Consider the following 12,185-nt stretch of genomic DNA (forward strand, 5'->3'; position numbering starts at 1 on the left):
TCCTGTGAGGTGACAAAATGGATTTGATTCCAGAGGACAGAATTTCCCCATACTCATTACTGCAGCAATTTTTCTTGTAACTGTGATGAAATGCTTTAAATTTTTATGCAACAAATAGGAAGTGAATATCCTGCCATAATGCTGATGCTCTCAGATCACAAAACTGGCTGTAGAAATGGAAGCACTGATGGTGAAGAAAAGTGGCCTGCAAAAGGAAAATTTGAAGATTTTCCAGTGCAGATTCTTATTTAAATGATGATCGGGTACTTCTCTGCAGTTCTGAGGGCATTGAATTGTTACTTTTGAGAAAAAAATAGTAAGAAAATAAATTAGCCTTCTCCCAGCACTGAAACTTTGTGCAGGTAAAATCTCAGTAATGGCTATAAGGGTTCTTGAGCAAGACCAAGCCTGATCCTGATGTAATGAACTGGAACTGCCACAGTTTGTGGTCATTAAAATCTTTCAAAAAGGATCAAGAGGTTATTTTTTTGGGGGGTTTTGGGTGGTTTTTTTTGTTTGTTTTTGTTTTTACTTACCAGTGACAAGCACCAGTAAGGCAAGCAATCATTATTAGGAATATACATTAGAACATTGGGAAAAACTTTTCAGTTTGTCAGTAGTGTAAGAGATGAGGACAGTGAGAAAAATTACCTTAATTTTAGTGGAGAAAAGGAATATACCACAACCACCAGCCCAAAGAAATACCCAAATGATTAAGTATCAATGTGAACCTTTTTACCCATTGCCTTGAAAATGGTTTCCTAATTCCAGCAATGCAGGGTTTGCAGCATTACCAAGTTACAAATTATCCGTGTTCTTATGAAGGCCTGATGAACTATTAACATTAGAATTAGAGCACCACCTTGAACAGCTAAAAAGGAACATGTTATTGTTTGCTCACATGGTAAAATAGCGGATAACAGGAATTCTCCATCACCTGGCATAATTCTTTAATAAAATTTAAATATATAAGCCCAACCTGGACTGCACTGTGAAAGTGCGGGTGAGGGAGGCGTTAGAACAGCGGGGGCTCTCCGGAGGGCTCAGGGCTGTATTTCCCTCACATCCCGGCTGTCCCCGAGCACAGGGAAGCCTGGCTGACCCGCCTATTCCCGTGCTCCATTTCCCTCAGCACCAGCGACCAACAATCACCGCAGGCGCTCAATTCTTCTCTTTCCATTGCTGTGCAGGACCCGCTCGCCAGACAGCCGGGGATCCTGCGGCCGCTCCCTCGGCCCCGCCGCTTCCCGCCCCGCCGCATTCCCGGGAATGCCGTGAGGGCGGGCGGCTCCCGGCCCGCGGTCCCGCCCCGTGACGCCGGTTGCCATAGCGGCCGCGCCGCTGGCCATGGCGGCCGGGGAGGAGGACGACGTGGAGTGGGTGGTGGACACCATCGCCGGCTTCCTGCGGGGGCCCGCCTGGTCCATCCCCATCCTGGAGTTCATGGAGCACAACTGCGAGGGTGAGCGGGGCGCCGGGCGGGCGGGGCGGGTGTCCCGAGGCCGTGGCGGGGCCCGTCCCGGTGCGGTGTCCCCGCGGTTCCCGGGGCTCTCTGAGCGGGGGCGCGCACTCGGCCCCGCCGGCCGCGCTCCCCGTGGGCACTGCCCGGACCCGCGGTGTGCCCCGGGCGAGCCGTGGGCCAGGAGGTGCCGTTCGCATCCATGAGCTCGTCCTGGGATTATGGCGTGAGCTCTCGGCTGACACGGAGCGAGCGCTGCACCCTGCGGCGCCCCGGACCCCGGCACGGCCTCCAAAGCTCTCCCAGAGCCGGGAGTTTTCCTTAGGAAACCGGTCCGGACAAGCGAATGCGCCGTCGGGTCAGTGCGACATTGAGGAGAAGGCCCAAAGTGAAATTCCTGCGGCTATGTGAATGCTGTCAGTTCAGAGGTGAAAACCCCTGAGTTTTAGTGCCTCGCAAAAATGACAGCACTGTCGCTGGTTACCGGCGATGTTTTGTAGGTGATCCTGTGTGTGAGTTTAGCTCGGGAACAACTCCAGTTCAAACTTCCATTTCTTCCTTTGTCTTCTTAGACCATCCAGGCACAATTTGGGGAGCAGCCTGGGTGAAGTGGAAGTAGAGGCAGTGAGGAGGGGCCAGGATTGCCCTGGGCCAGGGGAGGCCTGTGCAGGTTTGTATCTGCAGAGGGAGAAGGAGGAAATAGAGTTTCTGATGCAGAGATTTGGCTAAGTTACTCCTGCTTACAGAACAACTTCTGCTGCCAAAAAACACCCAGATCCTTACAGCAGCAAAGTAATGAGAATTTGGGCAAGTCTGAAAGCAGTGCCTAAGGCCTTTGGAAAAACAAAGGCAGCTTTTGTTTGTGATTCTTGGAAAAAAATTGCTTCTCACTTTCTTCCTGAATCGTTTCTAGCTCCCCAAACTTTGCATGAGGCACAATTGTTATGAGTCTGTACAGCTTTCCCTGTTAAAACTGGGAAAAGAGGAAGGGAAAGCTCCTGGAGCATTCACAGCTAGGAGGGGTTAGAGAAACCTTGGCTGGAAGCTTTGTCCTGGGAAATCTGCCTAAACTTGGGTGGGCTGAATGCTCTGGTTACCTTGCAAAGGGTTTGGGTTTAGCTATCGAGGGAATTGATTTATCCCTCTCAGGAGCAATGATCCCTTCTCCTTAGGAGGTTGAGGGGAATTTACTGACAGTAAGAAGATTTGTGGAACCGCTGTAAATTTCCACCTAGCGTGAGACAGGCTCGTGCTGGTCACTGCCTGCTGTGCTCATCCCACTGCTGGCCTGGGACTGACACACTTGGTCAGGACAGAGTCCTTTGCACTCCCAAAACATTTGATCCTTGGGCAGGACAAGCAAATTAGCAACACTCTGATTAACTGACAATGATTTGTGACTCCTCGAAAATACAATTTGGATTTTGGTAACTGGTGTGTGAGGAATTCATTTTAGAACTGTAGTTACTTTGGCCAAGTCCTTGCACTTCAACTTGTAAACTTACTGTAATGATTTTCTATCTGTAAGTGTTTGCTTTCTCTCTCCTTCTTTCTGGAGCTTGATTAATTTTTTACAGCTTGATTAATTTCCTTTTACATCAAACTGAAATTAAATAGAGGGGTGTGTATCATCCCATTTGAGGGGTCCTAGCCAAGATTTCAGTTTTAACAAGAAGATAATGAGTGCCTCCAGGACATCTGTGTCCCCTGGCTTGTCTTATACTGTGGGGACATACATGAACCACATACTGTGGCTCTTCAGATCTTTATTCCTGTTGAGCCCCCAAAGACTGTGCCAAACCCTAAGGAATAATGACAACGTGATTCAGAAGCTCTGACTCAAGGAAATCCAAGGTCTCTGTTCCAAGTACTCCTTAAAGCCACTTAGCTGAGAGGAGATGCTGACTGCAGCTTGCTTTACTTGGCACTGAACTTCATCCCTGGTGTCCCCAGGCTGGGGACAGAGCACGGGGTGTGCCAGCCTCCCACTCTGCTCTGCAGGAGGAACATCCCCTTGGCACTGCCAGGGAACTGTCACCGAGGGGTGGCATCCCTGTGTCACCCCTGCCTGGCATCCCCAGGGCAGGAGGGGTGGGGGAAAAGGGCACAGTTGGAAAAAGGGGAAAGCTGTGGGCTGCAAGAGCTGGGAGTGATCCCCAGCCTGGAGGAGACAACTGAGGCCCTCAAGTGTCTTCACTCCCCTGAGTTTGGGAATACAATTGTGAAAAATGCCAGTCACTTGTTTTTAAGATTTTAAAAGTTTAATAGTAATAAAATGGTTATAAAAATCGTAATGCAGTTAGAGTAATAATAATTTGGACAATTTGAATTAGGACAATATGAGCCAATAGAAACAAAGAGTCACAGACAGTCTGGGTACCATTTTCTGGGCAGCACAAGCCTGAAAAAGGACCCACGTTAACAGAGGATTAACCCTTAAAAGGAACAGCCTGTTGCATATTCACACACCCCATACATGATGCATAAATTCCATTCAAACACAGGATTCTGTCTGGGCAGTGTCAGCTTCTTCCTCTGAATCTTGACAGCGCCTTAGAGGCAGGAAGAAGTTAATTTCTTCTGATAATGGAGCAATAAATTCTCTTCCTCTGAAAGATTCAGGTGTCCTATGGCTCCTGTCTCAGTGCGAGTCCTTTCTTAGAAAAGTATCCTACACAGCATAGTTTCTATTTTAACATTTTTTTGTAAACTAAAACTATATTTAACACACTACTTAAGAGAATTAATACAGCATTACTTTCTAACACAACACATATAATATTAATTTTAATATTTGCAAAAAGCAAATAATAAAATATGCATTTTTCACATGGTGGTTGCATAGAACTGATATCTATAATACCTCCCCTACCATTTGAATTTAATCATAGATATTTGTAAGCCTTTTATTTTAATTTCTTCATTAAAAATTTTGTCCTGTGCAAAACCCTCAAGCAATGTTGGTTTTCCAAAGTATGATTAAAAAGCAGATTTTCCTCTGCTTTTGGGGGAAAAATGAAATGTGTGATTGGATTTCTGTCATTGCACTTCTGTGTCAGAAAGTGATGCTGCTTTAGGAGGTGCCACCTCAGCCCACACTGTCCCCAGGTCTGGGGTGATGTGGCCTCAGGGCTGTCACAGCTGGCAGAGATGTTGGATGCCTTCAAAAAATCACTGAATTTGTGTGAAGGTTGCACTGGTTCCACAGGCATCAGCACCATCAGGGATGTCACTTGCACATGAAGAATAAATCACACCAATTTAAGCACAATTCCCATTCTTCACATGACTTCAAAGGATGTTCCTGGCAAGTGGCTTGTCCAAGTGGCTAATCTTGGAGGGGATTGAGGCAGATTTATTTCTAAGCCTCTGCTTTAATTGCCAGGTTTTACATTACCTCTCTTAGTTGTTGGCATGAAAAAAATGTAAATTAACCCCTCCCCCAAACCTTAGTTTTCACTTCTTATTTTCTGCTTCTTCCACATATTCTGCAGCACAGAGATCATGAGCTTGAGTAGCTCCAGTCAGGGATTTTAATATGAATTTACATGAATATGATTAACATGGCCTATAGTATAGGAATGTCCATTTTTCCTACATCAGGGTAGATATAATTAAAATATAACTTAACTGCACCACATTTCCTCTTTGGGTTTATCTGGTTGTGCAGGCAGGGACTCATTTTCCTGCATCACCTTGGCTTCTCACTACGTGAATGACATTTAAAAAATGCTGTAAGTCATTAATTAAATAAATCTTCCATGTAAATACATGGAGAGTGAGAAATTTCCTGCTTGATGTGATAAACAACCTTACACAGAATCATGAGGCAGTTCCTATATTAAAACTTACTTTTAGTGAATGTATCTGCTGAATCCTCAACTTGCTTACAAGTCATTTATGAAGATACATTTTCCCAATATTAAATTATGCAGCTTAATTACTTTCAATTATCAAAAACACACACTTAGCCTGAGTGTGTGGAAAACCACGGGACTTTTATAAATCATGGCCTATATTTTAATTGATTAAATGTATTACCCTGTAAAGGTTAATCTTGCTGTTTAGGGTGTAAGTTAATTTGTGGTGGTTTGTACACTGACTGCAAAATGTTTCTTCTTCCCCCTCCTCAGTTTTTGATGATGAAGAAGAAAGCAAGTTGTCTTACACAGAAATTTATCAGGAGTACCAAGCTCTGGTGAGCATTATTCACTATCTGTGCTAAATTTATAAGCAAAAAAAATTTAAAGTGTTAAATGAGTATTTAGATGAGCTTCTAATTGGGTTATTGTTGTTATTCAGTATTTTTCCATGTGTTATTTAGAAATCCTGTGAGTTGTATTTGTCATATGCATTTATATGCCTAAAGATCAGGTACATGGAAAAGAAACTGTGACACAGTCACAGCTCTTAGGCTGTTTTACATATTCATCATTAAAATTAATATATCCACCACCTTCAAGATTGTATTTATAAGCTTGATAATGTTATTTTCTGTCAAGTGAAAATGACAACCAGCAGGATGTCTGAGAACACTCACAACTCGGATTTTGTTCACTAATGAGTCTGGGAAATCTTTTGAATTATCTTTCAATTATCAGAAAAAACTGCAGGAGATTTTTTGGAGCTTAAATACCTATAAAATAGTACATGCAGATTTCTAACACTTTCTGTAATGAGGCTGGGGAATACATATTAAAATATTAAATCATATTAAAATATTATATTAAAAAGCTTTGACTGAATAAATACAAACCAACATTTATTTCTGCTCTGATCCTAAAGGCTTTAGGCACAGCCTGGCAAAAAGCCTTTTACTTTCATCAAAAAACCATGAGGAATACTGGCCAGGAGTCTGGGGAAAAGGTACATGGGTGAGAGTCCTGGAAATTGGAGAAAATATGTTAGAGTGTCATCAAATTTAGCAATAAAAATGCTCATTTTGAACAGTTCATGAAAGTAAATAAAGCTTGAAATAAAAAAAAATTAGTTCTGCTATTGTAGTGACTTTCCTTGGAGCTTATAACTCACATCAGCAGAAAAGAATAGACAATAATGATAAAGATTCCTCTGATTCTCAGGAAAAAACCATAGAAGGTAAGGTATAATCTTACCCTTTTTTCCAGGTGGAGAGATTACTAGAGGACTACCTTAAAGAAGTTGGAATTAATGAGGAGAAATTTCAAGAAGCTTTTTCTTCTCCTCTTGCAAAGACCCACACCTCCCAGGTATTTGCCTTCATGAAGGAATGGATGGATTTCATTCTTAGCTTGATGTTTCCCCTAACACAGCTGGCAGGAGATGAAGCCTGGAAAAGTTTTCATGGTGAAATTGTAATTTTCAATTGAACTGCAGCTGAAAACTGACACTGGGAACCCCAATTTTGTCATAATATCCTAATATTGTCAGGATGTTACTGCAGGCATGTTGATCTAAAGACATAACCCACCAAGTTATTTTCCTGGCCATGAGCTCTTCTTGGATATCTGGAAAAACAGACAGATAGGAGAATGAAATATAATAATTAAAAACATGCTCCCCAGAATTGAAAAATCAAGCTAATTTCAAACAGACTGAGCTGGTTGGGATTTCTGTGGGGTTTAATTTTGAGCATATCTTTCCTCCCACAGGCCATTCTGCAAACAGTGTTGGCAGCAGAAGATTTTAGGCTATTTAAAAAAATGATGGTACAGAAAAATATTGAAATGCAACTGCAAGCAATTCGAATCATCAAAGAAAGAAATGGTGAGCAGTGCTGAATGTGGGGGTTCTCTGCTGAAGGATTTTAGTGTTCTTTTGCTGACTCTTTAAGCCATTCATAAATGAGTGTGGAATGCTGGTTCTGCTCCAGTTACAGGAGAACACCCAGCTGATGGTGCTGGGATTTCATTCCTTAGTCCTTGCTTGCACTCCCAGTGTCAGCTGTCTGTACTGTAAGGGTAACAGATTCTTCAGGTCCGTTTGTCTGAATTTCTCTGTGAAACTTGACTGAGTTTTCTGTGGCAGAGTTTTGGTGGCATTTCTGAGTTAAGGCAGTCAGAGCAGTTCCTCAAAAGGAGCAATATCAACAGCTGGAATTCTGCTCCCTGCATGGCAAAGATGTTGTAGTGTCTGCTGTACAATTCACACTGACAAATCCATTCAGGAAGCACAAGTTAAGGCCTTCATCATCCTCATGTGTGCATGAGAAAGGGGAGAAAATAATCCACACCCAACTTTGCTGCTCTGTTGATGCTTCTGCAAGGATTTTAATCCCACTCCTTCCTTCCATGTCTTTCATTTTACTTACTTCTTACTGTATGAGTGTTCTTCAGAGAATAATTTTGAAATTTCACCTTTCACATAATATCTACATCTGGGAGTGGTTCAGGTGGCTGAATTTCAACAGGAAATGCCACAAATGTCAATGCAGAGCTTGGCTTAACCTTTGATGCCAAAACTTTCATTGCCAGAAATCTTTGCCTTTTCCTAACAGGATTTAGGATATTTTCCTCTAGGATCTTTGTGGAAACAGTTCACATGGCCTTGGTTTTGTGAATGTGATTTTCTTTTGTTTGGGTTTTTTTAAAATTTTCTTATCAGCCAACTGGAGCACAAAATCATTTTCCTCAGAATAATGCATAAACCTTGTTTTCTTCCAGGTGTAGTGCCTGAGTGTTTGACAGAGGGTTCTGATGTATTCAGTGAAATTGAACAGGAAGAAATGAAAATACTCAGGGAGGTTCTTAGGTAAGAAATCAATCAGTCCCACTTTGTTATTTTAAAATACAGGTCTGTAGGACCCAACTCTTCCAGCCCTTTCCAGCAAACTGCCTTCATCTTACAGATAACAGGAATATTCTTGTCAACATCCAGAGGGAAAATGGGTGGTGCTGGGCAGTGGGTGTGCTCAGGAATATTGAAATGGTGAGGGAGAACTGTGGCTGTGATCTGAGAGGTGTGGTACAAATTCTGCATTCTACTCCACTCCCAGTTCACAGAAACAAATAATAGCAGATTAATATATAATATATATAACTATTATCTAATATAATATATATAACCATTATATATATACACCAATATATATAACCATATATATATATAATATAAATACCATGTATAACCATTATCTGATATAACCATCCAGCTTATTTTAGATAATGCTGTTTTCCCTCTGGATTCTGGGAATACTTCCCTTCCTGTCTTTAAATAGCAATGAAATAAAGGGATAGATAAATCCTGGAAATTCTTACACAATTATTTTAGCACAAAGATAGTTGAGGACAGTGGGCTCTTGTTTGTTTATCCCAATTATTTATTTCTATTAAGGCTTAAGTCATGGAAATATTTTGGATACTGACAAATTCACATTACTTGTAATTGCTTTGATAGTCCTCAAATATTGAAGCAGTGTTAAATTTCCCAGAAAATCACTACTACTAAATGAGTTTTGAGTGTTTCCTCATGTTTATTGTTACAGACAATCTAAGGAAGAATATGAAATAGAGCAAGAGAGAAAGAGGACTGAAGAGGTGAGTGCCTTACCTTTGTGTGTGAGTTATGGGGATGGTTAAGGAATGCCCTGATATTCTGTCCTGGCTGTCCCAGATCCCTTCCATCAAAGCAATATCCCACAAGCATTACAATCCCTGCTCAGCACCTGAATCCTGAAATCCTTGCAGATCCAGGGAGCAGCTGAATTGCTGATATTGTCAGGATCAAAGAGCCTTCAAAGTGTAAGCTGCTTGCAGATGGCAGCACTCCTAATCCCACAGGAATTCCCTTCAGGATCCCTTGATAGACAGTGCAGTTATTCATTAAATGTTCACAAGAGAGAACTAATCAGCAGCACCCAGAAACCCTCTCCAGAGACCATCCCTGGGTGTCCATCAGACTAAACCACAGAGAAAGGAAACTGAATGGAAATGGGGAGTGTCCAAATTGTGGAATCATGGCAATAAACCCCCCATTGACTGGAAAAACAGGCAGGTGTTATCCAAATTTCTATAGACCACCAAGAACAGCAATATTCTTGATAAAAAAGTCAGATTGCAGAGCCCCCAATCAAGTTCACCTGGCCAGAGAAGGTGACAGTGTTCAGTGATATGGTTTTTGTTAAAAGAATGTTTCAACACAAAATTTCATATTTTAATGAATGCCATGGTTAATCAAGAGCACAGACAATTCTGAGGGAAGGGCTGGATTGTCTGTAAACAACTCAGTTTTAATTGGAAGTTCTTGTGGGAGATTCCTTTGTGTGGCCAGTTCAGTACCTGGGGTGCAGTGCAGAAAATGTAACTCTTGGCTTTGTTTTCTAATTCCAGGCACGTGCTAAACACAAAGCTCCAGATGTTACCCACCAATTTCCAGGAGATTCAAGAGAAGCTGTAACAGCTAAGGAATCCACTGAGGGAGCTGAGGAAAGTCCAAAATGCCCATTAGGTAACTTTGGGGGGGAGTGCAGTGCTGAGTGGGCAATGTGATGCTGGTTTTAAATTATTCAAGAGTCCTCTTGGATCAAGATTTTAACAACTTGGCTGGATAAGGCTGTGAGTAAAGTGTATTTGCCCTGCAGGAATGCCTTCCAACATGGCATGTTTTACTATTCCATGATGTTCTGCTCTGATTATTTTTACCTCATGTATATCTATTCTTTCTAATTATTTTCTGTGTAAAATTACATAGAGGGATCTCATAAATCTACAAAAGAAGACCCCAAACCAGTTTGCCCAGTACAAAAAGGAACTGAAAACTTACCCCAGCCCTCTTGTACCAAGGGGAAAGAAGACACTAAGAAAAGTTCTGCTGGGAAAGGTTCAGAGAACACAGTGCAAAAAGCTGGGGTGAAAGGACCTGTAAGTTAAAAACAAATTTTAAAAAAAGCCAAACATAGAACTAGAATGCTAAAAGAGAGGATTACATGTAAAATATATATTTAAAATAGTATTATATTTAAATACAGAACTTTTGTTATTGTAATCAGTTGGATTTGGGTTATTTTTTTTTTAAATATGTAAACACTTTCATGTTATTCACAGTTTAATAGCACAAATTCAGCTCATGATTTCTGGTTTCAGAGTAGAATTCAGCATTCAGTCCTTTGGTAATTTCTTAGGAGACAGCTGATTAGAAGCTTCAACTTGGATTTGTTTTCACCTGGTAATTTTGGAAACATATAGGATGTAAATGTGCTCTTCTTGCACAAGACACTGATACAAAATAATTACTTTCAAAATTTGAAAACTTTCCCCCCAGGATTTATCAGAAACTGAAAAGCAGCAGCTGAAGCAACGTGAGGATTACCTAAAGAAAAAACGAGACCTGCTGCTGGCTACGAAGAAAGACTCAAAAAATAATGCACCAGCACCCAGCAGTGATCAGAGAGAGGAGGAATCCCCTCCCAAAGAGGTGAAGCTCTTTCATATAAACCCACAGGCTTTCAGTGCAGGTGTCCACGCTGCTGCTGAAGAGTGGAATGGGTTACAAAGAACAAGGGAGGGAATATTTCCAACTTACTGGTTTTGCAGAAGTTTCAGTGATGGAGTTGGCATTGGTTGGCTTCAGCACCATCAAACCCTCCTGATTAACTTCAGTTCATGAATGGATAAAATGCCAGTTTGCTCCTAGCCCCTGACCTACTGTTTGGGCTCCTCAAATCTCAAGGATTTTCTTTTGCAAATGCTTGAAAGCTCTCTGAAAACAGAGGAAAATACTAGGAGACCTTAAACCCCTCTTACATTACAAAACAATGTAGTAACTACTCTGTTTCTAATCCAAAATCACTACTCTCCTTTACAGAGCCAGTGGTTAAGGGCATGAACTAAAGTCCAAAGTCTTGTTGCCTCAAATATTTTTCAGAGTTGCTGTGCATTTTATTATGCTCAGAAGGTGCCTGGGGAGCCTTCAGGACAATTGCTGAGCAGGAGCTGAACTTGGGGCTCCCAAAACCCAGATCAGGGCAGTGGGAGAGGGCAGGGTGGTGGAGGAGCCCCATGCACCCCTCTGCTCCATGGTGGGGCTGCTGGTTCTCATTGCAGTGCTGTTTTCACTCTGATTTTAGGAAATATCAGAAGAGAAGCAGAGGCTGCTCCAGAAGAGGAAGATGCTTGCAGAGAAGCTAAAAGAAGAAGTCATTAATAAGCGGTAGTTTTAAGAGCTCATTGCTGACCCCAAGAACACAGGGAGGTTTTAGAGTAAATTATCAGTAAGTGAAGGGATTTCCAGTCTTGCCCTGGGATTTATAGAACTCTCAGACAAGCAGCTCAGTACCCTATTGCAAATGCCACTGAACCACACCATGAACACTCGTTCTCCAGAGTGCTGGAAACTCCCTGACTGTCCAAGGCTGTGCCAGCACTGCAGAGCACAGCCCTGCTCCAGCCCTAAGCCACCACAGGAGAGATGGGAAAGGAATTCCCGTGGCAACAGCTCCGAGCTCAACATTGGTACTTTGTCATGTCAGCAGTGCAGGAGGTTCCTTTCATTAGCCCATTATAAACAAATGGCTCTTTCTCAGCTGTGCAGTGAAATAAAGTCTGGTTTCACAAGGAAGTGCACCCTCGACCACCTCATTTGTGAGAAAGCCAAGGTACCTTGGGGGTAGTACACTCACAAATTAACTCCAGGTTACAGAGCTTTACAGGCTTTGGGGGCAGTTTCCCAGGTCCCAGTTTGCAATAAATGCAACTTTAAATAAAAGGAGCTGCTTTAGTGCAAAGCTGGGACTGTTCTCAGCAATTCACTG

The 12,185-nt window shown here is 42.2% G+C and overlaps 1 protein-coding gene across 1 annotated transcript; it reads left to right on the plus strand.

The window, feature by feature from the left end:
• Window positions 1–1,307: 1,307 nt before the first annotated feature.
• CFAP36 (cilia and flagella associated protein 36) lies at window positions 1,308–11,992 on the plus strand. The gene is made up of 10 exons (XM_063152764.1): window positions 1,308–1,462; window positions 5,593–5,657; window positions 6,586–6,687; window positions 7,090–7,204; window positions 8,101–8,188; window positions 8,922–8,973; window positions 9,766–9,883; window positions 10,127–10,296; window positions 10,697–10,849; window positions 11,502–11,992. The coding sequence occupies exons 1-10, from the start codon at window positions 1,348–1,350 to the stop codon at window positions 11,586–11,588; spliced, it is 1,065 nt and encodes a 354-aa protein (XP_063008834.1). The 5' UTR covers window positions 1,308–1,347; the 3' UTR covers window positions 11,589–11,992.
• Window positions 11,993–12,185: the final 193 nt, after the last annotated feature.

The sequence above is a fragment of the Melospiza melodia genome, chromosome 3 (genome assembly GCF_035770615.1).
Source record: "Melospiza melodia melodia isolate bMelMel2 chromosome 3, bMelMel2.pri, whole genome shotgun sequence".
In the NCBI taxonomy this organism is placed as follows: domain Eukaryota; kingdom Metazoa; phylum Chordata; class Aves; order Passeriformes; family Passerellidae; genus Melospiza; species Melospiza melodia.